The sequence below is a fragment of the Parus major genome, chromosome 4 (assembly GCF_001522545.3).
Source record: "Parus major isolate Abel chromosome 4, Parus_major1.1, whole genome shotgun sequence".
NCBI lineage: Eukaryota > Metazoa > Chordata > Aves > Passeriformes > Paridae > Parus > Parus major.
Genome location: NC_031771.1, coordinates 21,000,958 through 21,028,767, shown reverse-complemented (window position 1 = coordinate 21,028,767; position 27,810 = coordinate 21,000,958). Strand labels below are relative to the sequence as shown.

The window sequence follows — 27,810 nt, the reverse complement described above, 5'->3', positions numbered from 1 at the left end:
GAGGGTGCTTGGACACTGGAACTAGCTCCCTGGGGAAGTGGTCATAGCACCAAATGTGTCTGAGTTTGCAAAGCATTTGGACAATGCTCTGGGACACATGGTATGACTCTTGGGGTGCTCTGTGCAGAAGTGATTTTCATGGGTCACTTCTAACTCATCAGATTCTGTAATTCTCTTATTAACACTGATAGCACACAAAACTACTTTCTATACAAGCATCTTCATTCCAACTCAACTTATAACTGTTTGGGTTTTCTTCCCCTTGGAACCATGAACAGAAACTTTTTAAGCAAATACCAGATTTTACAGTATTTTTTTTCTCTTAAAAGAAAAACCTTTGAACTTTATGAACAGCATATCGCCACTGAAACACATATGAAAGCAATGAAGATAAATTAACTACCTTTTAAAATAAGATTAAACTTTTGTAGACCCATTCTTTTGCTCTCAGCAGATGGCTGAAAGACTCATACCACAAACATTCAAGGAAAAGCATTAAAAGCATTTGATGGTTTCACAGGACTAGTTTGGGTTGGAAGGGACATTAGACATCACCTATTTCTCACCTGATACCATAAGCAATGACGCCAATCATTAGAGCACATTGCTCAGGACCCCCGTACCACTCAGCCTCACCCACCTTCCTTTTACTATCACCCCGTAAGTGCCACTGAAAGTAATAAAGAAGGGCTTAAAAGCCCCACTGGAAAGGGGAGTGGCAGCTGGGGCGGGTCACTGGGGCTGTCCTCCTCCCCGCGGCCGCGTTCCCCCGGCGACGCCCCGCCCGCCGCCGCCGTTGTTGCTCAGGGGCTGCGCGGTGTCCCTGGGCCGGGCCCCCGGCGAGCCCCCGTCCCCAGCCCGGGCCCCCGGCGAGCCCCCGTCCCCAGCCCGGGCCGCGGGAAGGGCAGGAGCGAGCCCGCCTGTGGGCCGGACACAGCCCCCACTCTGCTCAGCCGCCCCAGCGGGGCCCCGGGCAGCCGCCCTCTGGGACCCTCCTCAGCCTCAGACGTCGGAACCGGGACCGGCTCCCTGGGAATACCCAGAAGATAAGGCGAGGGTCCGAGCAGCCACGAGGACTGAGGAAAAGCATCTCTCAGCCGCAGCAGGACCCCCAGCGAGCACAGGGCCAAAGGAGAAGTGTCGGCCACACGGGTGCAGCAGGACAAGCACGGTGTCGGTCACAGAGGCCAGTTCAACACCCCGGCCACCCACGGCCGGCAGCGCCAGCCGCTGCAGGTGCCACAGCTAAACATCAGCCAGGGACAAGGCTCTCCAGGCACCGGGGACAAGGCACAGCATGGACGAGTCACTGGGATTAGACCCTTCGGAGGAACCACAAAGTGCCGACCCACAGGATGCCTATGAACGTGGGCATGGCCCTTACCAGCCACACGAACCGGGCTATGGTCTTGACCAGCCCAGATACAGCCCATATGAGGATGAGATTCCTGATCCCCAAGCCCAGATGATGGCAATCAAGAATGCAAAAGCTTATTTACTGAAGACCAGCACAAAATCTGGCCTGAATTTGTAAGTCTGAAAAAGGATCGCAATCAAAAAGGGTAGGAAGTTATGAGTGGAGAGAAAGGTAAAAGGACAACAGGAGGTACATATAGAACGGGATGTTATACACGCAATATCTCATCACTAGTGATACTTGCATGTGTCCAACATATTTCAGAACCAAAATTCCTAATGGAATTGTATAGAGAGTTCAAAAAGGAATTGATATGATTGAGAGTAAGTTTAAGTTCAGATTCAGCTCATAGATAGATGAGGTATATATTAGAAATGGAAGATGGGAATGCTCTTAATCAGACTAGCTTTAACTCTAATTTGCCTTAACTCTCCATGATCTCCTTCTAACTATTCCAATGATTTCTCCAAATATCCAGATTATTAGCCTCTATCTTTTTTTACTAGAATAATATTCTAAGACTTATGTATAGTAAGCCAACAATATTTATATTTATATGACAGATATGATCATTTGGCTAATATACTAACAAAGATCCTGGATGAACAGCCCACAAATGCAGTAGACATAATTGAGAATATCAGCAAGGATGTGAAGTGGACTCAGTTTCGGAAAAAAATGGACACTCTCCGAGATGAACATCTGATTCCTCCAACATTTGAAGCTGCAGAAAAGTGTAAAGCTTTGTTCGTCAAGGAAGGTGGAGAAGAAGAACATGAAGAAGTAGAAGAAGAGATGGTGAGTTTTTATCGGAGTGAAACAGGTACCAAATATAGCAGGGAAGGGGTGGGTGGATGGTGGGAAGGGAAAGGGGAAAGGGAGGAAGTTGTGGTTTCTTCTGTAGGACTGTCCCTCCTGACCATACAAATAATTGTAGTCACAGCACCATGTACCCTCTTCACAGCTGAGCTCGTCCCATATCTAGTTCTGAAGAAAAAAAACATTTGGTTACTTAGTTGTGATTTTTTCCTGTAGTAAATCTAATATCCTGAGCCTTTATAATCAGGGATGTTCTAAAGGTGATGAACAGAAAGTAAGGTTTATAATATGTCCCATATGCCAGTTCAGCATAGAATATTGCATCCAAGTTTATTTTCTTTATATAAAAGGGATGTTTCTTTACCTAAAGTGACCATAATTCTTGATGCCAGTTAGACAATATTGTGCACAGCTGCGACTGTAAAATAGCAGAATGCAGAATTTTGTGATTCTTCCAGCTCCTGGTTGGTTCCAGTCTGTCCTTCTCCAACTGAAACACTATCTGGTTTTAATGAAGAACTAATACCATTGAAAAGACACTTCTTAAAACAGGATTTTTCATTATTCACTTGCTTATATGCAGAATCATTCTCATCTTATAATGATAAATACAAGAATATAAATGAGAATTCTAACAGCCAAGGAAAATCATTCAACAAGATGTTGATTTGCATATGAAGTTAACCAGTATATTCAAATGAATTGCCATCACAGACTACAAATACCAACCACAGAAGAGATAATCCTTCATATTTTCTATGGCCTCCTGTGTATCTTACATTAACAGTATAGGATGCTGAAAATGGATAAAAATGTAGGACAAAAATTTCAGAAAGCAATTCTAAATTTTTCATACTCCTGTCGATCTTCCTTTGATATAAGAAACCTGTCAGATTGAAAGAAATTCCATATGAAAGTAGCACTCATTCTTCCAAATTCCTCCCCCTGTCATATCCAACTTCTGATAACTCTGTGTTGTATGATCACCTACCCGCCATTAAATGAGGGTGGTAGAGCAACTGGAAATACTTGATTATTGACCTTGTTCTGCTTCCACTGAAGCCAGATTGAGTCTTACAGTGGACTTTGATAAGAGCAGGGGGAAATATTTTAAAAACTGCAAGGAGCTGTATACCAAGCAACATTCACCCCAGTGAAGTGTTGTTGGTCTGGTGCCAGAATATATAAAATCTCTATTATCTACAACACAAGGGGCAACAGTGTCACTGTTTGGCATCAAGGCCTCTTACCTGACATGCCCTAGCGCTGAATCCCTTGTAGATCTTGTGTAAGTATGCTGACTTTCCTTATTTTGCAGTAATTAGGAGTTGAATTTTGAACTCCTGTCTTCTAAGAGCTGCAGTTCATCTGTGTTCTCTTCTTTACCACTAAAAGATTTTAAATTTTTCTAAATGATAGTAAAAATAATAGTGAATGAATGTCTGTGCCTTGGTTTGAAAAGTGTCTGCTAAGGAAGGCAGGAGCCTCCCTTGAAATGGAAAATGTAAACCCCCTCCCTCTGAATTATTATCATTTTGAAATGAAGGTTTCTTAGGCAAAGATATGGGAGTAGGAATAACTACATTCTTTACTAGTATGTATAAATAAAGAAAAAAACTACAACTTAATAGGAAAATGAAAATGAAATGCAATAGTACAAGGAGCACTGACAGAATACAACCTGACAGCCTGTTGGTCAGGGTGTTGGTAGCAGTCTGTTTAAGTGGTGGCTGTAGCCCTCCTGAAGTGATAGATGTGGCTCTGTTGAAGCAATGATCCCATAGAAGGGTGCAGTTTTCTTCTGAAGGTCTGATGGTGATATAGAATAGTCTGGTCTTCTGGAATCCAGTGGAGAAAGTCTGCCTGTGGTGTTCTGAGTCTCAGATTATATCCAGGTAGGAATGCTTGGCTCCTCCCCCTGGGTGGAGCATCTCACAATGGGATGATGTAATTTTATCAGTCATGCAGTGAGACTCAGTGGATGATTAACAGACAAGATCCCCCTGGAGGGAGGATGGGTCATGGAAGAGATAAAGAGCAGTGCCCCGCCTGGTTTTAACAGATGGTAATAGAATACTTACTTTTGATTACATCTTGCATTGCAGCCTAGGACAGTCTGCAAAGCACTTTGAGATAATGACTGGCACTACAGGAAATGAAGTATAATGTCCAATGGATAACATGTTCAGTTTTAAAAGAAATAATTATCCTATTCTTTAGCTCTAACTCTGAATCTTCTTTCCTAGGGACAGCCCTCTCTACCAAATGTGATGGAAACAGCCTTTTATTTTGAACAGGCTGGAATTGGCTTGAACAAAGATGAATCCTATTACATATTCCTTGCCCTTAAAAATCTAATTAATGTTCATCCAATCCAGACCTGTCGCTTCTGGGGCAAAATTTTGGGCCTGGAAATGAACTATATTATAGCTGAAGTACAGTTACGGGAAGGGGAAGAGGAGGAAGAAATAGAAGAGGAAGGAGAGGAAACTATTGCGGAAGGAGAGAAAGAGTTGGGTGAGGGTGAAGAAGAAGAAGAGCAGAAAGAAAAAGAAGCTGAACCACCAAAGTCCACCTATAAACCCCCACCTGAGATCCCAAAAGAAGCAAATGGGACTGGGACTAATAAATATGTCTACTTTGTCTGTAATGAGCCAGGCAAACCCTGGATGAAGTTGCCTCCAGTGACACCAGCCCAGATTGTCTGTGCCAGGAAAATCAAGAAGTTCTTCACTGGTCGGCTGGACGCTCCTGTTGTGACCTTTCCTCCTTTTCCTGGAAATGAGGCCAATTACCTGCGTGCACAGATAGCTCGAATCTCAGCAGGAACCCATGTCTCTCCCACTGGGTTTTACCAGTTTGCAGAGGAGGAAGAAGAAGAAGAAGGAGCAGATACATATGAGGAAAATCCCGAGTTTGAGCCTCCTCCTGTGGTTGAAATGGTGGAGTCCCTCACAATGTGGGCACACCATGTCAAGGGCATTCTAAATCAGGTGTGTGCCAGCATAGCTCCCATGGACCTTGGATACCGCTCACACTGCAGTGCTTATAGGGTTACAGAATGTGGATGACACTCCTCACCTGCACATGCAAACTATTCACCAGAAATTATATTGGATGGAAAGATTTTTATATAGAAAATATATTTTATATCATGTATAATACCAAAATGTCTTACACATAAAACATATATTTTATATAGTATACAATATATAAATATCTTGTATGTATTTACATATACCAGATATATATATGTATTTATGAAAGTTCTAGGTTTAGTACTTTTTCCAGTGATGTGTTCTTTGAAAACTATTGATTGAAACCTGTCTTTAAATAACAGTATGGAGCTAGGTCCTGATAGATAACAATCATTTCTTGCAGTCTTCTGTATTAGGTTTTCTGCTTTGAGATCCTTATTTGACAAAAGTGTTTAAAAATCTCTTTTCTTGGGTAGGATGCTAAAAAGCAGATAGCTTATGTTTGTATGCCAAATGGAACTTACTTGGTGTTTTCTTGTATTTAATTTTTTGTTTTATACTTTCTGGTTTTAAGCATTCAAATGAAAAAAACTTAAAAAATTGTTCTATCAGATGAGCGCTAGAAAGAGGTATTAGTTTAGTTAGGTTTTCATTGCTGGATGGTTTGATGGCCAGTCTTATCAATTCAAGGATGCTAGTGTAAAATAACAGCAAATGATAGGAAATAAGGTTTAAAGTGACTACCAGCCAAACAATAGTTGTAAGAAATAAAATTTATATGCATTAGAATCTTAAGAGCATTCTGTTATGTTTCTCAGACTCATAACCAAATAACAAAGCAGATTTTAAGAAGAAGGGGTAAGCTCATAGTTTGCAGTACCTGTTAATCCAAACTGGCCAGGAACTGAAGAATACAAAATTACAAAAGGCTGATTACAGAGGTATAAGGTAATTCTCAAACAGTAAGCAGGAATGAATGAGGGGAGGAGTGAGGGGAGCATTCTGCCAAGAGAATACAATATTCTGTTAACAGTATATCAGTTATGGGATATGTACTTTTCTTCTCCCCATCCCTTAACTGTGTGTGTGTCTGAGCCAATTGTTTTAACTAGTTTTAATCTGTATTCTTTCAATGATTGTTACATGTATTTATTACTTTTCACATCAATTATAGGGTCGCTGTTCTTGGGTTAATCCTTCTCAAAAATCAGAGGAAAATGAAGAAGAAGATGAAGAGGAGGAAGAGGAGGAGGGAGAAGAGCAACAGGAAGAAAGAGGACCACCTCTTCTTACTGTAATCTCTGAAGATGAAGGTATTCTTCATGGAATATGACGTTTTTGACAGAGAGTCACTAGGAATATTGTCATTTTGCAGTAAATATTTGAAGTTACAGAACTCTGGCACTTCTCGGAGGAATATACCTTGCCACTGTAGGGTAAACACATTATTGTACAAAATCAATCAAAAGCAAAATGTTTAACAGTATTGACATTAAAACTGAAATAATCAGGTTTACTAGGTAACCATCTTATTGAGATTAAAAGGAAAAAATAACTTAGACTTTTCATTTATTGCAAGTTCAAGACTTGAAATGCATTCAGCTATTTTTATCTCTTCTTTTTAGGAAAAAAGATAAGTGTCTGTGTATGTGTAAACAAATATAATGTTTAATATATACACACATGCACTGATATACATTAGTTGTATAAGTATTTAGATCTCTTAGCATACCACTGCAGCAAATCATCATAATAAGGGAGCCTGAATATTAGATTACATCAATATTTGATTATTTTCCTACTCTGTTCTTTAATCAAGGTGAAATATAGGTATAGAATTTATCCATAAGTGATTAGAAGTCCTTGACAAAAGAATCAGGGTGAGTGCTACTGAATTTTTTCTGTATGTGGGGGGGTCTACGAGCATTCCTGTGCTACCTACCCATAAATGCAAACTACCTGTTTGAAAACAGTGCCTACACTTACTGTTTCTGACTTCTGGCTCTTCTGTTGTGCAACTTAATATAAACCTTGCTTGAATTCTGTGCAAGTCTTTTAGCTCAGTCTAAAATACTTTTTTAGATGCTCATCAAGTCCATCTTTTCATAGACAATGTGTGTTTGGCTGTCTCCAGGCATGAAAGACATCCCTGCTTGGACAGTTCAGGCTTCTACAAACCTGATCCCGCAATATTCTATTGCAATCCTGCAGTCTAACCGATGGCCTGGAGCTTATGCCTTTGCTTCTGGCAGGTGAGAGTCCACCTGACAAGGTTACAGCACTGACTGTATATGCTACACACAGGTGCCTCTCTAATGCAGGTAGAGTTACTTTATTATTAATTCATTGACTGAATTCTAACTATTCCAGAGACTGGTGGAGGCGGCCACTTAAATGTGCACAGCAACAGTAAATATGTATTTAAGACTGAAAACAAATAATCATTGGAAAGGCTAGCATGAAGTTAATGGATGTAAATGCTGAGTTAGTATTTGAGCACAGTCATTGATTTAAAATATATTCTTGTGTCTGTGGGACATTTTACAAAACTAGTTATATTCTGTAGTTCTAATGTTAATTTGTTTCCACTACACATGGTTATTAGCTCCATATTTATTTCCACTACACAGTCATTCCACTACACTGTACTGCAGTGCAGTGCAGTGACACTTCAGCATTTTAAATAGATATATTGATAACCATTAGAGCAGTTAAAAAGAGGTACCATGTTTAAAATTCTTCTGCTATAGGATATCTGCACCACAGTGACTTCTTGCGCAGCAGAGTAAGGATGCCTGACAGTGTCTCTGCTAATATTTTGTCAGGGGATGAATGTGTGACTTTCACTTCTCTTTCCCAGGAAATTTGAGAACATCTACTTTGGCTGGGGTCACAAATACAGTCCAGAAAGTCACACTCCTGCACTGCCCCCGCCAGCACAAGCAGAATTCCCCAGCGGGCCAGAAATCACTGAGACAGTAGACCCCACTGTGGAAGAGGAAATGGCTTTCAAGGTTGCACAGGAAGAAGCCTTAGCCGAAGCTGAGGAAGAGGAAGATGAGGAAGGGGAGGATGATTAAAATACGGAAGAAAACAGATTGTTTTAAATGTTTGAACATAATCAGCATTTAACATAGTCATTTATTTGCTAACCTCAAAAGAAATGCATTTGGAGTGTGCCTTCTTTTTTGATTTCTGTAGGCTTTTCTCTGCAGCTATCTTCATCTACTTCCCTACCCCTCAAACCTGCCCACGCTGGCATGAAGGCTTTTTCTATGTTTGTTTGACTAAGCAAACACAGTCTACTTCCTAAAATGATACCAATTTGAACTAATAACTACCACCCACCAGATGTTCACACTTTCTAGTCAATACATATATACATTTTACTTAAATAAATTTTTTTCAAAATCCCATGAGTGTCACTTTTACATGTAAAAGCATACTATCTAGATTCGGTAGGCAGCTTATTGAGGTACGGGCTGAGTGCAGGGCAGTGACACTTCTCATCATTGGCACTCGGAGGCTGCACCTCCGCTCCCGTGCTCAGTTTTGGGACTCTCAGTGCAAGACATGGAGATGCTCGAATGCATCCAGAGAAGGGTGGTGGAGCTGGGGAAGGGTCTGGAGCACAAGTCCTGTGAGGAGCAGCTGCAGAAGCGGGGGGTGTTGAGCCTGGAGAAAAGGAGGCTCAAGGGAAGCCTTATCGCTGTCTACAGCTGCCTGACAGGAGGGGGTAGCCAGGTGGGGGGTCGGCCTCCCCAGTTACAGGCGACATGACAAAAGGAAACAGCCTCAAGTTGCACGGTTCACATGGCATATTAGGGAAAAAATCCTTAATGGAAAAGGTTGTCAGCCTCGGGACGGCTGCGCAGGGAAGTGGGGGAGTCACCATCGCCGTGGGCGTTTAAAACACCCGTGTATGGGGACGTGAGGATACACCCCGAGCGGTACCATCTGGGCGCTGCCGGCAGGCGGGGGGGGGGGCGGGGATGGTGTCGCGGGAGCGCTCAGGGGCTGTCAGTTCCCGCATCGTGGCCGCCCGCCCACACCTCCCCGCCAGCTTGTGCGAGTGGTGCGCTCCGCGCGCGGCGTGCGTCCCTCGCGGGCCAATAGGGAGCGGCTGCGGGCGCAGTTCAAACTGCGGCGGCGGTTGGGGCGGGCGCTCCCTGCTCCCGGCGCTCCAGGGCCCGTCCCTTGTCCCGGTTCCGCTCCTCCTGTCCCGGTTCCGCTCCTCCTGTCCCGGTTCCGCTCCTCCTGTCCCGGTTCCGCTCCTCCTGTCCCGGGCGGGTATGGCGGACGAGGGCGCCGTCACGGTGTGCGTGCGTGTTCGGCCGCTCATCGCCAGGTGAGCCGCCGGGCGGGCGGCAGGGGGAGGCTCCCTCCGCATCCCTGGGTGCCGCCGCTCCCGCACCTGGGGCAGGGAGGCGGACGGGAGGGGTCCGGAGCGAGGGGCTGGCATCCCCCGCAGAGAAAAGGGGGTCGAAGTAAGGGGCCGTGTTTTGGCAGCAAAATCCTCGCCCAATAAAGGTAACAGAATGTCTCTTCTTTTAGAGAAAATGCCTCAGGAGATAAAGTGTCCCTGCACTGGAGAAGTGAGAATAATACTGTTTCCGACGTGAATGGTACCAAAATATTTAGTTACGGTAAGAATGCGAGAGCAATTGCTTTACTTAGATGCTTACGCGGAACTTTGCTATTGTACTCATGAGCATGACGGCTGTGGTGAACGCCGTGAGCTTCTTTAAATGCCCCCCAAGCCTCCCAGCTTCGTATTTCCGAATGAGTGTCATGGGGGGACACAGGATTTCTGGTGTAGGCAGTACTGGGTTGCACTTTTGGGATCAGCTTCCTGATGGACATTGCTTTCTCTGTTCTGGTACATGCCATAGTGGCTTTGGAACATGTTTGTTTGGTCTGAAATCCAGTTACAAATGGACTAAACAAGGGCTAGTCCCGAGCTTTTAGGGAGAAGGGTATGGGAGAACACAGTCCCAGAAGTGACTAGTGTGAGTGTTGGATCCTCATAACTGGCTCCCTTTGAGTCTTCTCATACTGATCGACTTTACTTCTTAGTATGAATGTAGCCACGACAAATATTTTTCCCAAAATACAGATTCAATGAAAGCATGCACCAGGCTAGGAGTTTAACAATTAATGTGTCCTGTCAGGCTTCATCCTTGTAGATAAATTAGCTAAAATTTTGTAGGAATAAATGGGATGACCATTCATTAGGGGTTTTTTTTTTTAACTTGTCTATCATCTGTGCATTGTGTCTTTCTTGATTCTGTGTTTAATATTTATTTTAAAATAAAACTTTAAAAGCTTTGTGTTAGTGATGTTATAATTATACTTATATTTTATTTAACCTACAAACAATTATGCAAATTTATTGGATTTGAAGTCAGAAATACTAAAAGACATCTTGTTTTGGTTTGCAATAGAGTGGATTCACATGCTTTGTATCTTCTTTTGTTTCAAGATCGTGTCTTTCACTCAAGTGACAACACTCAGCAGTTGTATGATGGTGTAGCTGTTCCAATTATACGGTCAGCTGTGCGAGGATATAATGGTAAGTTTTAAAACTGTGTTTAAGTCCTTTTTGTAATGTATTTCAGGAGATAGTCTGTAAAGCTTAACTGTCTTTCTAGGCACAATTTTTGCTTATGGACAGACTGCTTCAGGGAAGACTTACACAATGATGGGGAATGAAGATTCCATGGGCATTATCCCTAAGGCAATTCAACATGTGTTCAAAATTATTTGTGAGGTGAGCAATTCTATTAAATTGAAGTGACTGAAAGGACTAGTAATATTTGTGATGGTTACATAAAAGTTAATTTTAGTATCAAGAGGCTTATGAAGGAAATTAATTTATATTGTACTATATGTTGCAGTTACTTTGCTAGCCTGGCAAAGATGAGTGTTTCAAACAAAAAGCTAATGGGACTCTATTAGTTGAAATCAAATCAGAAAAAAACTGAGGAGCAAAACATGTGAAGTGTGGAATATGAACAAAATATATTCCAAATATATTAAACTGATTACAAATAAAAATAGGTACTCACTTGTTAATGTGGTAGATAAGATAATGTGAAGCTTTGTGTTTATTCTGCTATTTTAAAAGTCTAAAAAATTAACAGTTAAAGACTGCTTTTTAGCAGGAAGAATGTGACACTATATTTACTTATTTAAGGCTTATGAAAGAATTGCCAATTCTTTTGTAAGAATTAATATTCTCAATATTAATAAAAGTAAGGACAAAGTACATTAAAACACTGATTTCTAAAACAGAGTGCTTGCTTCTGCCTTGAGAGTTTCAGGTAATTGTTACCAGTGAAGTGAAATGGTCTCTGCTCCTTTAAGGAGGTGCAGAGTACCCTTAGTAGAGGGTTTATAAAAGTAAACTAAAAGCAAGAAAATTTTCCTTGAGTCCATTGTGCTGCCTTTCCTCACCACAACATTCTCTACCAAGGAGGCAGGGGAAGAAGGAGCAGCAGCAAACTAAATCTAAGCAAGCAAAGAGAGAAGACAAGGTATACAGAGAGGAAGGAGCCTAAGCAGGAGGAAATTGGTTATGGAAATGGCATTTCAGTAGGAGAATTATTGTCGTGCTTCTGTAGGGCAGTTATCTTAATTTTGTAACCTTGTAGAAGTGGTATACCATTAATGCAGCTGGAAAGAGGTGGGATAGAAGAAAAATTATTCTATATTGGTAGATGCTAATGTACAGAAAGACCGAAGAGAAAGAGATCTGTGGAACAATGTTCAAACCTTTATCTCCAATATAAGAATACTTGCATTAAAAGATGTCCATCAGTCTGGTTTTTATTTGTTTTTTTGTTGGTGTTTTTTTTTTTTTTCCTTTCAACATTAGATTCCAGATAGAGAATTCCTGCTAAGGGTTTCTTACATGGAAATCTACAATGAGACAATTACTGATTTGCTTTGCGATAATAGGAAAAAGAAGCCTCTGGGAATTCGTGAGGATGTTAATGTAAGTGGCTGTTATGTGTAAGTATTGTATCTGCTTGGAGTAAAAGAAGTTGGGGAAGAAAACGCCCTAAGAAGCATCCAGTAGAAAACTTTCCTGCCACAATCTCTGTAATTGTATCTTCAGCATTAGGAAACTTTTTAAATCTGTTGTTTGATTCTTGTGCTCTTAGGCCACAATTGTGGTCAAAGTCTAAACTTTACCCATCCCTTGCATTTGGAGTAAAAAGACATTCAGCTGTTGAATAAATGCCATAATAATTGCTGGTAAAGTTAACTTTATGTATTGAAGTGTGTTTTGGAGTTCAGCAAAATTTATTACTCTGTTTATTCTATAGAGGAATACATATGTAGAAGATCTGATTGAAGAAGTGGTGGTTTCCCCAGAACAAGTTATGGAATGGATCAAAAAAGGAGAAAGTAAGTATTTAGACAATGTCAGCTGATAGCTTAAAAAAGTGTTGGTTAATCAGGTATATTTAGAACCATGGAGTATCCCTTTTGGTTTATATTCATAAACCAAAGTTTTTCAGGAAATTTTAAAATTGTGCTTTTTGTCTATTTATCCCCAGTTTATCAGATAAGCAGAAGTATTCTAATACTGTTTTTGACAGGAAATCGCCATTATGGAGAAACAAAAATGAATGAACACAGCAGCCGTTCTCACACTATCTTCAGAATGGTAAAAGCTGTTTCACTACTGGGAGTGGTTTTATTGTTTTCAAAGTAACAAAAACTTCATTGTACTTCATTGCATTTCTAGATCATTGAAAGCAGAGAACGAAGTGACCTTGCAAATGCAAACTGTGATGGAGCAGTCATGGTTTCCCACTTGGTAAATGTCTGTTTAATATGGGGTACAGCTTAACTAGAGAATTTACTGTTACTGGTTGTTTGAGACACTAATGGTACTTCATAATGACTTACAAGAATTCTTTGTTGTTAACTCTGACAGATGTTTCTTAAGTATAGAGGGAGACTCCTGTGGCATTATCTAGAGAAGATGTTCCCACCAGAGGGAATTCTACATGAGAGTTATTCATGCTGGACTGGGGAGTGTCATGATCTTCTAGGAGCATAAAGGACTATGTCAGAGAGCTCTTGAATTTTGTTAAATATATCTTCCTTACAATTGTGCCTGACAATTGCCAAGTCCTGTGAAATACCTTGTAGAATAGGTAACCTTAAGACTTACCTTATCCTCAAACTTAGCTGTTGTTAAAATAACATCTGCAACAGCCAGAAGATTGGGTTTTTTTCCAGAAGTAACCCCAGTTAGCATCTTTTTGGTGGATTACTGGTATATGAAATACTGTAAACTGGGGGGAATACCACTGGACATCTCTAGGGAAATATTAAGGTTTCAGAAACCTTTTCTATGGCCTTTCCTTGAATCTCAGAAAATTATCTGAAACAACTGCAGGAATGGAACCAATGTGAAACTATTTTGTTTTGTGAAACAATGTTAAAATCTGATGAGCACTCTTACTCAGAATTGGAAATAGCATTAAGTTATTCACATGCATTATGGAAAGAGCCTTCTGTCCTGGTTTCACATGAAAAAGCTCTGAATGTAGGTGCTGCTCATGCAATATCTCAAGAAACTAACACATGCTTTTTGTGCTTACCATAACTTCTGGTATCCACTCTTCCTACACCACCCCCTCCATCCCATCTCAGTTCCAACTGACTTTAGAGTAACCACGAGTAACAGGGGTGAGGGGAGAGGGATTTTGGCCCTCTTGGTCTGTTGCTGTTCAGTGGAGTTAATACAGGATTTTACTCCTCTGAAGCACTAAACTAAGGGTTACTTGCTCAGGCAAATCATTATGGGATGCCATAATGTTCTAGCTGGCTTTGAACCAGGTTTAAAACCCAGAGGTTTTTCCTCTAGTAGTTCATTTCTTTTCCTTATCTCCACAATGACAGGCAAGGAGAGATATACAGCCAGCTTTGGACAGGACACCACATAATCTCACCTAGACTCTTTCCCATGAAAGATTCCTATAGCTGAAGTTAGTAGTTAACACTTCTGTATTGAGAAACTGCGCTTATCTTCTTGTGACCGAGGGTAGCGGTTATTGTACTGCGAGTTTGAAACACTATTTGGGGTGGAATAATAGAGTTCATAGAATCTTACCCCACACCCTTGTGTACCAATATTTGAAAATACTGGTTGTGTGTAGTAGCTGTGCATTAATTCCAGTAATGACAGACCCTTTGCTTTTTTTTTTTTTTTTCTTCTTGAAGTTTAAATTTAGTTTATGGCATTCTTAGCAGAGATTTAGAATTATGACGACTTACAGTAAATTGCCTCAGAACTAACCTGTGAAATATTTAATGAATTTGCAGAACCTGGTAGATCTGGCAGGCAGTGAAAGAGCTAGTCAAACAGGATCTGAAGGTGAGTGTTAAATGAGGCTCCACTGACAACAACTTCTGTTAATTAACCTTTATGAGAAACTATGATAGGAAGGAAATAATTTGATCCATGTGCTATTGTGTTATTTATTGTTTATAAATAAGGCCTTTTCCCCTTGGTAGGACAGGATCTACTCAGGAAAAGACTGTAAATGCTGTGAAGTGCAAACAGTTAAGTAGCAATATGCCTTTTCTAGAACTGCAGACCCAGCAACAGTCCTCCACTGAACTAATAGAATGGAGGTGACTCAGTGAAGGTGCACTTGTAATAACAAAATCACAAGAAGCTTTTTAGGGAGTTGTGTGTGAAGGTGAAGAGTGAAAAGATGGCTTACTCTTTAGTTCAGAGGAAGCTTGTCTGTTAATAGTCACAGCATGAGGCTGCACAAAAGTGCCTTGATCACAATAAAGTGATCTGAGAGGGACACAAGTAAGTCTCTCTTACAAAGAATTACTAACCTAAAACTTGTATCTAAGACTGGTTTGTTATATGTGTAAATGTGTGCATTTGCAAAATTTAAACAGGAAGCAAAATTGTAATTCTTATGGACTCAGGTGCTTACTGTGTAAAGGTTCTAAATGTTTACTTTTGATTACTGTTTTATTTCTATGCTATTTGGCTATCATAAAGGATTGGGTACAGCCTGCTGATGGGTAAATAGGGCATTGTGGCACTTAAGGTTTAACTCTTGTACAATCAATCCCTCTGAGCACAACGTAGCACAAAACCTTGACAGGTTGAAAATGTATCTTAATATTGTTTGAAATTTAAAATAATGGTAAAATGTGTGGTACCTAGGTGTTCGACTGAAAGAAGGCTGCAATATAAATCGGAGCTTGTTCATTCTGGGCCAAGTTATCAAAAAACTTTGTGATGACCCTTCTGGGTAAGCAACTGTTTTTATACCTGTTCTAAGATAAAGCACTGCTAAACTAGGAAATTAAAATCCTTTATTCATGAACTTATGTAGGTAACTGTTTAAAATAACCTATTACCTCTAGAAAATATATTTACCATGTTTATGCAGAAATCTGATTTTTTTTGTTGTTGTTGCCTCTTTTTTATTAGCTTCATAAATTACAGAGATAGCAAGCTGACTCGAATTCTGCAGAACTCCCTTGGAGGAAATGCTAAAACAGTTATTATTTGTACAATTACTCCTGTTTCTTTTGATGAGACACTCAGCACTCTTCAGGTAAATCTTCTCACCTCTTCTCCAGCACTAGTCATGGTAGACAGGTTTGAGGGGTGGAAAACATCATCTGCTGGATCTTTAATGACTTGGATCTTCTGAAGGACTTCTGTAAACTCAGAACCTGAAATATTTTTTTGTACACAGCATCTTTTCCCAGTCCTTATGCTAGGTTGTCTACTTGGAGTTTTTTGGAAGTTGGAACAAAGCTCCTTCTCTCACTTTGCAGGCAGGAGACAACCACTTTTGTCTCATTTGCCTTTTCCAAGCATAGTTAGAGAAGTCTTTGCTAGCAGAAGATGTTAGGCACTGTTAATGAGCAGTACATTTGCTTTAGGTAGGATTGTCTCCCTTTTTGATGATCTTTCGAGCTTTTTATTAAATAAAAAACAAATTGGGCTGCTCTTACTTAAATGTTATGCTTCATGTTTTAGGTATTAATATCAAGCAAAGAAAACTTAACTTTTTCAAAGCTTAGAATACATTAAAAATAAGCTAATTCACATATTTGTGTCCTATTATATGCTGTTATTTTTCTAATAAACTCTCCCTTTAATTCTGTTGGGAAATATGGGATAAAATAAGTCTTTTTAGATTTTTGTTCTTCAACTATTGCTCATGAAAGCCTGTTCTTCCAGTTTGCCAATACAGCCAAAGGAATGAAGAATACACCAAAAGTCAATGAAGTACTTGATGATGATGCCCTCCTGAAGAGATACCGCAAAGAAATTCTGGATTTGAAAAAGCAGCTGGAGGAAGTATGTAATAAATTCAAATAAATCAGTTGTTAGTACTGATAGCTGTTTGGAGACCATCCATTTTAAACCAAAAGCAGTTAAATTTGGAGGGGTAGATGAACTCTTTAAAGTGATAGCTGCCATTTTTATTGAAAGAATAGAAACCGAATGAATAGTCTAGAACACATCTCTGTGTGCAAGCTAAGGCTGAGTGAGATCCACTGACAGAATTGTTAATTGGCTACACATAATCAGTAGGTTAACATAATTAAGAAATGGAAATTTGTGATGCCTTACAGCACACTTTACTGATCAAAAGAAACAATTAATATAATTAATTAATCTAAGAAGTGATTAAATGTCTGTTAAAGATCCAAATTTCATATTATTTCCTCCCTCGATGTCTAACTTCAGTTTGAGTTTCAGGAAGTTGCAACTGCATGAGTATCACTGGCAAAACTTAGGTCATGTATAGGTGGAAGTGCATTCAGAAAATGAACAATAGTAACTTCTCACCAAACAATGTAGTCTCTGATGTTTTTCCTTCTTAAAAATCTATGGAGCTGTGGAACAATCTTGGAGGTCTTGTTAGACCACAGATGATTAAACATAAAGCACAGGAAAGTAACAATACTGAACATACTGTTCTAGTGCATTAAATCAACGAATGCACATGTTTTATTACAAATTATAAATATCCTTAGAGAAAATTTTTAGGAAAAAGATTTCTTATTTTTAATGGTAATGAATTTGCGGCATGAACTTGGGAGTATATTTTCTGTCTTCTTTGATAGCAGGTAGTGAGTTATAGTTGAAAGAACCTGAGGCTGTATTGTTTCTGGGAGTTTGGACCATTTCCAAATTCTAAGTCTGCAGTCAAATTGTAGGCTAAATTCCTTCAGTTTCATTAGTAAGGATTAAAGATTTCTCTTCCAGACTTAAGAGTATATGTGTGTAGCTGTTTTTAAGTATCAGCAATTGTGTATTTTCTCTAGGAGTAGTTTCTGTTCTTAAAACACCAGTTTGATTAATATTCTATTTATGGAAGGTGTCTTCAAAAACTCAGATTCATGCAATGGAAAAGGACCAATTGGCCCAGCTGTTGGAAGAAAAAAATTCCCTTCAAAAAGTACAGGAGGACAGAATACGAAACTTAACTGAGATGCTGGTGACTTCTGCTTCCTTTGCCTCAAAACAGAATGTTAAAGTAAGCACCTGTTCCAGATCTTGCCTGATAACTCTGAAATACTTTGCAAAAGGTAACATTAAATACATGGGGAAATTTTCACCTTTTTTTTTTTTCATATTTTTAAAGGGCTAACTTTTTAATTAACTTCTGACTGTCAATATTTCCTTGTGTTGAACAGACTGCAGGGACTTTTTTGCTTTCCAAGTAATTTTGAGGAAACTGCAAATTACTGTCTAGTTAACTGCTGATACAGGTACTGATACAGAACTAGCCTGAGCCAGCATTTACTCTTTACCTAGTGGTTTGGTTTTATCACTTTTTCTGTAAATCCTTTTTTAAAGGCCAAGAGAAGAAGAAGAGTTACTTGGGCTCCTGGTAAAATAAACCAGACAAATGTGAACTTTTTTGAAGACTTTGAAAATGCAATGCCAACTGAAACAAAAAAAATGAAGTTGTCTCTGCCATCAGTAGGAGATGCAGAGGATTGTAAGTAACTAGATGGTCTTTGATGTCCTTTCCAGTGCTGTTCTGTGGTCTATCCAATGACTGTTCTATGGTCTATTTCATTTTCTGTGAAATTTTTGGTAAAAACTTTGCAAGCATTGCATTATATTTTGCATATTACATTTTGATCCTTTGATAGCACGAATTAAAAAACAAATTAACAAGACTCCCAATGTTCCTGTAAACACTTTTCAATGAAAGTGCTTCTTCCATCCCAACTTCCCCGGATGCTGAGTTTTTAATTTCTTAAAACTGAAGGGGAGAGCTTTGAGGGAAATGGCAGGGTCTACAAACACTTGCCATTCAGCCTACCCACACCCCATAGTTTTTTGGGAAAGTGTTCTTCAACACAGACTACCCATTTCAACCCGTGTTCTCTCCCCAAACATGGCGAGGTGTGTGTGTAAAATCCCCAAATCCTCAACAAGAATAGGAAGTCATTACTCAAAGATCAGATTGAGACAGAGAAATTTAAGGATTCGTAAGAGGAGTGAACTGAAAATTGTAAAAGAAATTTTCTAAGAAAACTGAACTGAAGTCAAGAGTACAATTTAGCAGTATTGTTGCTGATTTACATCTTACATCCTTATTACCTCTCCTGTCAAACATATTTGCTTGCAGGTAAATTGTTCTGGGTTTTTTTTTCTGTATGAGGGTGGGGTGCTTTTTTCTTCTTAAATCTTGTAGGTTTCTGTTGAGTGGTTCTTTCCTTGACACTCAAACTTTTCCTAGTCTGTAGTTAAGTATATATTCTGGATTTGGTTTAGACTTCATTAACTTGTGATAAGGTCATCAGCATAAGTATAGGGACTGGACTTCAGTGGTGTTCCCTTTTATAAAAGAAGATCATGAGAGTCATAAGTCTTACTCAGAGTGCTGTGTTTTTTGCCACTGAATGATTGTTTCCAATGTGGTAAAATTATCTTAGGAGAAAATTCTTGATGCTCAGTTTTAAATCGACTGGTACTTTTGTTAATATACCTTTCTTTTCAGCTACCTTAGAGAATTCTGAGTATGACAGCACTATCCTGATGGTTCCTGATCAAGTTTCAGAAGCAGAATGGATTGCTGGTCCAAACATGAATTGGGTAACATCATAATCCATTTTGGCATTCTGATACTGTGCAGATGCATAACGTGCTTCTCAGTAAGATTGGCCTTACTCTTCTGTAGAACACCCGTATTCTGTGTCTGGAGAATTATTGAAACTGGCTAGAAAGTCTCTTGGACATCTCTGTCAAGTTGTAGTATGGTTCTGTGCTTCTATGGGTTTGTGGCAAATGATCCAGACCTAAACTTTGGTCTTTAAATAGGGCTAGCTGTTGAAAGACAAGCATCAAGGAATATAATGTTCAACTTGCTTGATCTTGTAGCTCTGCTAACTGAGAATGTTTCTTTTTCTAGACCCAGAAAGACTTTGAAGAATCTGTGCAACTCTGTGAAGCATTAGCACTAGAAAAGGTAGGTCTGTTCTGAATTTTCTAGAAATAAGGCCAACATTACAGAAACAGCTTCTAAAGTTTCTTGTGCTGCTTCTTTAGGACATCGCTGTAAATGAGGTCAACATCCTGCAAGCAAACTTCAATAACCTAGTGCTGGAGAATGAGCAGTTGAAATCAGAAATAAATGAAATGAAAGAGAGACTGAAGGAAAAAACAGAAATAGATGAATTTGAAGCACTGGAAAAGCAAACACAAAAAGATCATGAGGTAAGGTGCATTGAAATAGAGAGATGCAAATTCTCGATGCTCAAATGCTTTCAGTTTATGTAGCCTTGAATGTTGATTCACAAGCAGATGGTGTTATAAGCTAAAGTCAACAACAGAATGAATGAACCCAGGATTTAAACTGCATTTACTTGGAGTGTAGAATTCAGACAAATTTTTGGACAGTTACATACTGAAGCCTGGTTAAACATGTATTTATGTGTATATAAGTATCTGTATGCTATTTTTATAAATATGTGATCTGAATTTCAGTCTAAATTTCTGTGAGGCAGTTGTTTTGCTGTTTATATACATTTAGACCTGTTTTGAAGTTAAAGTAAGGTAGCTAAACCATATTTCCCGTATTTCTTGTGCGAAAGATCTTGTCTTACTTGAAAGATAGCTCATTTTGGTAATCCACGGACTACATGAGCATTACCTTTTAACATACTGTTTAGCTTAGTCATGAAATTATTTTAAAATAATACTTGGAATAGTAATGGTAAAAGCAAAACATTGTGTTTTGTGCCAGGAAGTCACAAAAATGTGAAGTTACCTATTGGGTAACTTAGAATATAGGAATTGCTGACTTTCAATTCTCTTTAACTCTTTGTGTGGTTACTGGAGATGTTCCTTGTTTGTCCAAATGTTTATGCTCTGATTCTGTAGTATAAAATACTTACTACTTATATTAGGTTCTACCTGCCTAAAGGCTAGACTGTGAAATAAGTTATGGCAAAAAAAACCCCAACAAAAACAGTAACTTGAGGTATTGAGACGTGGATGTATTATTCCATTTCTTTCCTGATACCTTTGCTGGACATTGTGTAATATCTTCTGATCATGACACCAATTTGAAGTTTGTTACATCCTTTTGCATTTTTATTTCAGGTAACAATTTAACAATGCCAGTGCTTATTTGCATTGTGTTCCCTTGCAGCGATCTATGGATCTTCAAGTAAATGGATCCATAAAATATTACCATTTACCTTGTATTTAAGATTCTTTTTAGAAGACCCTTTGTATGCTAGACTGAATGTGCTATCTTCCCTAGCTAGTTTTTAACAAATCCTAAGTTAGAGTTTTCCTGCAGAGTTTTTTAGTGTCTAATAACAAATGTAATGTCTAAAGTAGTTTCTATTGCAAGAATTGCTTTTTGAATGATTTGTTTTCAGATATCTGAAGACAGTTCATAAAATGGAAGCATTTATTGATAGCCATGTAATTGATTAATTATAGCAATACTGAAATGCCCCATATTTCACCAAATATATTAGATGAAATATGTAAGTTTTTATAGGTAAACTACTTAGGAATACTCACTGGAGAGTGCCTGTTTGAAAGCTTTTCACTCATCTTAAATTTACAGATTGCATTTTCTTACCTTTACTTGTGACTATACATAAGTACTTGTGGATGAGTGCTTATTGTAAAACTTTTATAACAAAGACAAAAAGAAAGGAGCTTTTTCAATTTCTCTCTGGTCTTCTACTTGTGACTTCTTTCAGAGAATGCCAATAAATGTGTTCATGGCTTATTTTACTTCCATTTTGGCACCTTCTTATTCCTGTTATTGAATAGATAAAATCATAAATATCTGCCCTGTGTCATAAAAGCTTCTTAAGGTGACTACAATTTGAAGTGTCGTATCAGTACAATTCCTGCATTAATTGCTTTGATCATGTTGCTCTTGCTTGTAAAACTATTGCAGATTAAATTGCACTTGATTTCTTTCTAATTATGGGGAAGCTAAAACAGAGCTCTGCATCTCATGTATCCATTTTGAAAGAGTATGCAGCATCTTGCTTTGTAGCTGTTTAAGTAGATGTGTGAGTATATACTAATAAAAAAGAAAACACAAGATAGACCTGGCTTGTTTTCATGGTGTTGGCAACTAAAACTACTGGTGTGGGTGCTTTCTAACATCCTCTGCAATTTTGCTTTAATTTGCTCCACAGATTCAACTAATGCATGAAATTACCAAGTTAAAGAATCTAGTTTCAAATGCTGAAGTGTACAATGAGGAACTTGAGGTGAGCCTCTCCATGAATTTACAGTAGTAAGACTTGTATGAAATATCATATCTGCTGATGACAAGCTAGACATCATTGTGCTTGGGTTAATCTTAGCAGCTAAGAGGAGGATATGTCTAAAAACCATGAATGCTTTCTGTGTAAGTTTTGATAAAAATACTAACCTGAAAATCCAAACTGACTACTAGAATCTTCTTTCCTGCTTTTTTTCCTCCAACTTTTAGGCAGAAATAAATGCCAAACTGGAACAGCTAAAAGAGAAAGAGAACAAAATAAAAATGTTACAGAATCGTGTGGAAGAATTACAAAAAGCAGGAGTGGAAAAAAAGGAGACATCTTTTTCAGTGGTAAACTTGAGTTTTCTATTGAGTTTAGAGATTATTTTGTGTTTTCTGAGTTGGATTAAATTTAGGTATAGCGTTGGTATGATGAACATCAGTTTCCCTTCCGATCCTGGGAAATTTTGTTTTACAAAGATTAAAATGTTAATTACTACATATTATACAGCATTACTCTGGGGAAGTCAACCTATGAGAAATGCTGCTGTTTATCCCATCTCTCAAACAACCTGCTACTCTTCCTCTTAAAGTTTTCTAAGCCTGCATTTACATTTTTACCACATTAAAATGAACACATTTGCTTTATTATGGCTCTATAGTTTTTTACTTCTTTGTGTGTTGTCTTTTTCAGGGAGATTCTGATAAACTGATTGAAGAAATTCAGCAGCTAAATAAATCCTTCTTAGACAGCGAAGCCATAGCCTTAGATGCCAAAAAGGAATCTGCTTTTCTCAGAAGTGAAAATTTGGAGTTGAAGGAGAAGATGGCAAGTAACTTGTATTATGCCATTTGTGGAAAATGGGTCTTCAGGAAAGAGATAAAAACAAAGTAAAGGCTTTTTCCATAGGAGTGGGTTGTTAGTTTTAGGTTTACCAGGAGCAAGAGAGACCAAAGCAGCAGTCTTTAGGGCATTATTAGGACATAATACTTGAGACCTAATTTTACCAGAGAACAAAGGAGGATAAGAGATGAGGACTCAGAAATGGGATGGAGCTGACTTTGAGCTTTGAAAGAGTAAAGACAAAATAGTAGTAGCAGTTATGGCCTTGCCATATGGCCATGGCTCTAAGGCATGTTTTGTTAGAGAACTCTGACAGGAATGTAGTTAAGTTGTGCTTCATTCTGCCATATGTGTCAAGGTCAAGCTGGTCAGAGTGACAAGAGAAAATGTACCAGATGCATTATTTAAATGTCAAGTACATAGTCTTTTATTCTGTGTGTGACTTGTGTGTTGTGTTGTTTTCCTGAAGAATGAACTCTTAAATAACCACAACCAAATGCAAAAGGATGTTCAATTATATCAAAGCCAAATAGAAGCGGGAAAAGCCAGTTACCGAAAAATGCAAGCTGATTTGCAGAGAGAGCTGCAATTTTTATTTCAAGAAAACTCAAGACTAACTTCACTGATGGAGGGTAAAGTTCCAAAAGGTACTGTTCCAGGTGGTGCCTTTCCACTGTTCCTCTCCTCCCTTTTCCCTGTAATAGTGGGAGGACAGGCAAAGCTTTGGCTCTTGTCTTCCTCAATAGATGGAGACTATGTCAGTATAAAGCAATATACCAGACTATCTGGTATTGTTGGCATGGAGTAACTATTTGAGCACTTTCTTGAACATTCTGGAAAATTGCAGCTTACAGAATATTTTGCATTTTGCACAGTCAAGTTAATGAAGATTGTTGGAGAGACTCTAAAATACACTGGATATCAACCTAACTGGATATCAGCCTAACAAATGCTGACAGAATTCAGACCAGGAGCTTAGTTTTTTATTTGCTGGCAGCAGTAAATTGTACTTTTCTGGAATTATAAAGATATGACATCTTGAATGCATTATAAATCTGCTTAATGTAAAACATGCTTTTTTTTTTTTCTCTTGCTCTCGCTTATTAGTCTAAACTTAATTTTCTAGATTTGCTTTCTCATGTGGAGCTGGAAAAAAAGGCAGCTGACTTAAAAGGAGAACTAGAAAATGCTTTGAAAGAGAATGAGCTTCTACAAAAACAAGTAAACGAGCTATCCGAATTTCAATCTCTACCAACTACTGTTGAGATGCAAAAGAAAGAGGTAAAAAACAAGTAACCTTTTTTCTTGGTTTTGTATTGTACTTCACTGGTAGTGTATTAATGGAAGCCTATTGGATATGAAGTTTTAATGCCAAAAGTTGTCATGTGTCAACATGAGACTTTACAGTTAAGTTTGTTAAATTGTTGCTTCTCAGATATTTAATATTTGTACCTAGGAATAAGTTTGTTTAGTTCAGTGTGTTTAGTCACTGACTACTATAATGAATCATGATTTTCTGGCCCAACATTTGCATGCCTATTTGCTGTGGTCACCACTGACAACTGAATGTATAGATATAACAGTGTTTGATCCTGGACACTATTCTAAAACTGATTTTTTGGTCTAACTGACCAAAAGAAAATGTCAAGATATCTTAGCAAAAATTCTGCTTGAGAAATGAGAGATTTACCTTTCAAATTCTGGAAAACTTGTTAGGAAACTTTTTTATTTCCTGGAAAGTAAGGGGTTAGTAGACTTAGTATGTTGTAAATATTTTAAAGGGTTTGTTTGCAAACATTTTCTAGGTTTCTTTGTTGCAAGAACCACTTGTTACTAAGTATGTGCAGTGAAAATTATTCAGGGCAAGTAATCTACCAACTTATTAATGCTTTGCAAAGAGTTCCAAACCCTCCAAGGGTCTACTTCCACTAATCAACAAAATGTAATTAGATGTTAATGACTTCATCTCTGTATTGATGCCTTACATTTTTAGCTTTTATATTTTGCAGATTCTGGACTGCATTAGTGTATAACTCTGAACTGTATATAAAATGCTAGTTAGCTTTCTTCATATTTGGGTCAGACTAAACAATCCTTCTGGGTCTGGGAAGCAAGGTCACACCATTTGCCTCAGGCCCTGGAAAGCATAAACAAAAGTGAATGGTGGGCAGGAGAGAAGCAAACTGGGGGAATGTGACTTCATTACTTGAAGCTATAATTGGACAATTAACCTCTGATGTGCAAATAGACCAAATTTATATCCATCTGAGAAAACCTGTGACTGTTGTGCATCTTGGGTGTAGCCTCTGCCAGGCTTTTGCACTGCCCAAGGTGCTCTTTGAAGGCCTTTTAATAAATACCTACTTTATTCTCCAACTCTGTCTATCCTCTGTTCTAGGTAGCCAGTCCAAGGCATCAGTATCATAAAGTATTGGTACATGTGAATATTCAGTTTAGGAGTCCAGTCTTAGCTCAAACATAGGACCTATTGAAGAACATCTAAAGTGTCAGAAGAAGGATTTCAGGGAACGGGCTTGACTGTCTTCCTTCTCTTTTAAAGAGTCTTTTCTAGATGGTTCCCTCCCAACACAGCAAAACCCAATGTATTGTGGTGTATGTTTGTCTGCACTTTATTTCCTTGTATCTTCACATGTACCTTTTTTATTATGTAGTTTTGACAAATATTGATTTAGAAACCACTATATATTAATACTGCTTTTCTGTCTGCAGATTCTTGAAAAATGTGAGGAGTTGCGCTTATTAAAATTGGAAAATGAAAAGCTGCTTTCTGAAGTATCTGATAATGAAATGAGACTTAAACATATGTCTGAAGAAATTGAAAAATCAAAAGATAATCTCACAGATGCACAACTGAAATATGTGAAGTCTGATGAGGAATATGTAGCACTTAAAAAGCTCCATGAAGAAATAGAAGAAAAATACATAGCTGCATCAGAAACCAATGAACAAATGAAGCTCCAAATAGAATGCCTATCTAAAGAAGCACAAGAGTCTAAAGCAATTTTGGATGAAGTCAAATTAGAGGTCAGTGTCAGCTTACTCCTTTTTACATATGAGACTTGAGGAATTAATTCATAGTTTTAAAAAAGAAAGTTTTGGGAGAAATACTCCTAAAGGTGTAAATGGCAATACCACTGACTTCCTCTGGCATGAGTGGGTATTACTTTTTGTGTGCCAGGAGTTTATTGAAGGATTGGCCAGCTCAATGGTCTCTTTTAGTAGGCAAAGAAATGCATCTTGCTCCAGATTCTTCTGTAATTGACCATTTTTTTTTCCTCCGTTCTTAAGAAATATCTTTATTATGTAAGTTTTTTTTTCCCATCAGTGCTGCTCTCATTTACTCTATGTAAAATCATAGAAACAAAGTTTTCTGATTAGGAACTGGAGACGTTTTAGAAGGTTTCATCCAAACAAGAGAAAATTGCCACAGAAATTGGCCACTAGAATGAAAAAATAAAGAATTTTAAAAAGAAAAGGAAGTTAAACATACATATTTTTGACAAAGCTTTGGGCAGTGCTCCAGCTGTCATATTCCAGCTGTGGTTTTGATAATTCCTAAACTATGCTGCAGTTTCACATGAATGTTTTAGAAAGATTTCTCTGCTAAGGAGCCACCACAGGAAGGTTCCATAAACAAATGCTTATTTATTGTGGGCAAGAGTATAAGCAGTGACTTAAAGAGAAATTATGAACTTGCTAGGTAGCATCTTTTGTCATTTCTAAGGTCATAAAAGAATCTGAGATAACATGTCCATATAATAGAGTTCTGCATTACAATGAAAGTGTCTGTCCTTTTCCTTTGCAACCTTAAGCTCTCTAGCAAAATGAAAGAACTGGAAGAAAAAACAGCAGAGCAAAACGAACTTCTTGAGCTAAGAGAAAATCTTATTCAGACTCAGAAGAAGTTAAATGAAATGGAGCAATTAAAAGAGGAAGAAAGGATTAATGAAGTGAGACGGGAGGCCGAAGATCTGGAGATCCAGGCAGTCTTGCAGCAGCTTACAGAATGTCGGGAAGAAATAAAAATTCTAATCCAGGAAAGAGATGACCTGAAGCAAAAAGGGGAGTCTCTCCAAGCTGAGGCAGAGCAACTCAGAGAGGATATAAAGGACACTGTTTCAATGGTAGGAATTTTGCATTTTTTGAAACAGACCATACATGTTAGGAGAAAGACTTATAAACTATATTAAAATGTTTAGGAGAACATAGCTGTGTGATGTTTTTAATCAAGGAATGCTTACCAATATTACACAATATATGTATTTTCTTTGTGGATTTTCTCTCTTGTATTCTAAAGAACATCTTGGCACATGAAGATCTGAGAAATACACAAAGTTCTCTGCAGGAATCCCAGAAAACTGTCAAGAAGTTGGAAAAAACTATTTCTGAAAAAGAATCTCAGATTCTGAGTGTTGAAGAGGCATTAGGGAAAACCATTAAAGAACTGCAAATACAGGTAAAACTTCATGCAATAATTAAAACAAGCCCAGTTAATCTGCTTTAGTCTCTTCTGCATGTCCTTAAAAAACTTTCTAGGTCCTTGGTAACAGGTGGGCAAGAAAACAGTACTGGCTAATCCAAGTCTTTACCAGCTGCTGCTGTTTCTGTAGAGCTTCAAAGCGTAATGTACAGTTTAATAAAACTTTGCTTAACCTGTGTGCCCCATGGTTGTGGATTTCAGTGGTGGCATTGGATGGGAAATGGAAGAGAAGATGAGTGTTAGTTAAGTGTAGAAATGAGGTTGATTTATATTCAAAATATAAATAATTTCATGATTTATAATAGTCCCAATGAGAAGTGTAACACATGATTGTCAGATCCAAGCGTACTGCAGAAGGCTGTTATAAATACTGTAGGAGAGTGAATCAAACAAAACTTGGGCATTTAATTTTATATTGAATTAATGAAAAAGCTGTCTTTGTGCATTTTTTCACAGATCTCAGAAATGACAGAAGAAAT

At 38.4% G+C, this 27,810-nt stretch overlaps 2 protein-coding genes across 2 annotated transcripts in view; both read left to right on the top strand.

The window, feature by feature from the left end:
* The first annotated feature begins 843 nt into the window (after positions 1–843).
* Positions 844–8,628, top strand: LOC107202682 (radial spoke head protein 4 homolog A-like). The gene is made up of 6 exons (XM_015623613.3): positions 844–1,530; positions 1,981–2,215; positions 4,483–5,229; positions 6,389–6,527; positions 7,349–7,466; positions 8,075–8,628. The coding sequence occupies exons 1-6, from the start codon at positions 1,298–1,300 to the stop codon at positions 8,292–8,294; spliced, it is 1,692 nt and encodes a 563-aa protein (XP_015479099.1). The 5' UTR covers positions 844–1,297; the 3' UTR covers positions 8,295–8,628.
* A 731-nt stretch (positions 8,629–9,359) lies between these two features.
* The window catches only part of CENPE (centromere protein E), a 39,191-nt gene continuing 20,740 nt past the window's right edge, over positions 9,360–27,810 (top strand). Inside the window, exons 1-26 of the mRNA XM_019006221.2 lie at positions 9,360–9,562; positions 9,769–9,860; positions 10,697–10,786; positions 10,866–10,984; positions 12,092–12,211; positions 12,546–12,627; positions 12,822–12,889; positions 12,971–13,042; positions 14,560–14,611; positions 15,428–15,515; positions 15,698–15,824; positions 16,460–16,579; positions 17,607–17,765; positions 18,089–18,233; positions 19,245–19,339; positions 19,656–19,712; positions 19,793–19,960; positions 21,916–21,990; positions 22,215–22,337; positions 22,681–22,815; positions 23,300–23,477; positions 23,957–24,111; positions 25,561–25,875; positions 26,664–26,975; positions 27,149–27,307; positions 27,788–27,808. Coding sequence (XP_018861766.1) covers positions 9,507–9,562; positions 9,769–9,860; positions 10,697–10,786; positions 10,866–10,984; positions 12,092–12,211; positions 12,546–12,627; positions 12,822–12,889; positions 12,971–13,042; positions 14,560–14,611; positions 15,428–15,515; positions 15,698–15,824; positions 16,460–16,579; positions 17,607–17,765; positions 18,089–18,233; positions 19,245–19,339; positions 19,656–19,712; positions 19,793–19,960; positions 21,916–21,990; positions 22,215–22,337; positions 22,681–22,815; positions 23,300–23,477; positions 23,957–24,111; positions 25,561–25,875; positions 26,664–26,975; positions 27,149–27,307; positions 27,788–27,808 — 3,183 coding nt within the window. The 5' untranslated portion in view covers positions 9,360–9,506. The remainder of the gene's footprint in view (positions 9,563–9,768; positions 9,861–10,696; positions 10,787–10,865; positions 10,985–12,091; positions 12,212–12,545; positions 12,628–12,821; positions 12,890–12,970; positions 13,043–14,559; positions 14,612–15,427; positions 15,516–15,697; positions 15,825–16,459; positions 16,580–17,606; positions 17,766–18,088; positions 18,234–19,244; positions 19,340–19,655; positions 19,713–19,792; positions 19,961–21,915; positions 21,991–22,214; positions 22,338–22,680; positions 22,816–23,299; positions 23,478–23,956; positions 24,112–25,560; positions 25,876–26,663; positions 26,976–27,148; positions 27,308–27,787; positions 27,809–27,810) is intronic.

Excerpts from the sequence above, each read along its gene's own strand:
- LOC107202682 (XM_015623613.3), top strand. The coding sequence starts at position 1,298 with ATGGACGAGTCACTGGGATTAGACCCTTCGGAGGAACCACAAAGTGCC. Across the intron at positions 1,531-1,980 it reads ACAAAATCTGGCCTGAATTT|ATATGATCATTTGGCTAATA; the intron begins GTAAGTCTGAAA and ends TTTATATGACAG. Across the intron at positions 7,467-8,074 it reads TATGCCTTTGCTTCTGGCAG|GAAATTTGAGAACATCTACT; the intron begins GTGAGAGTCCAC and ends TCTCTTTCCCAG.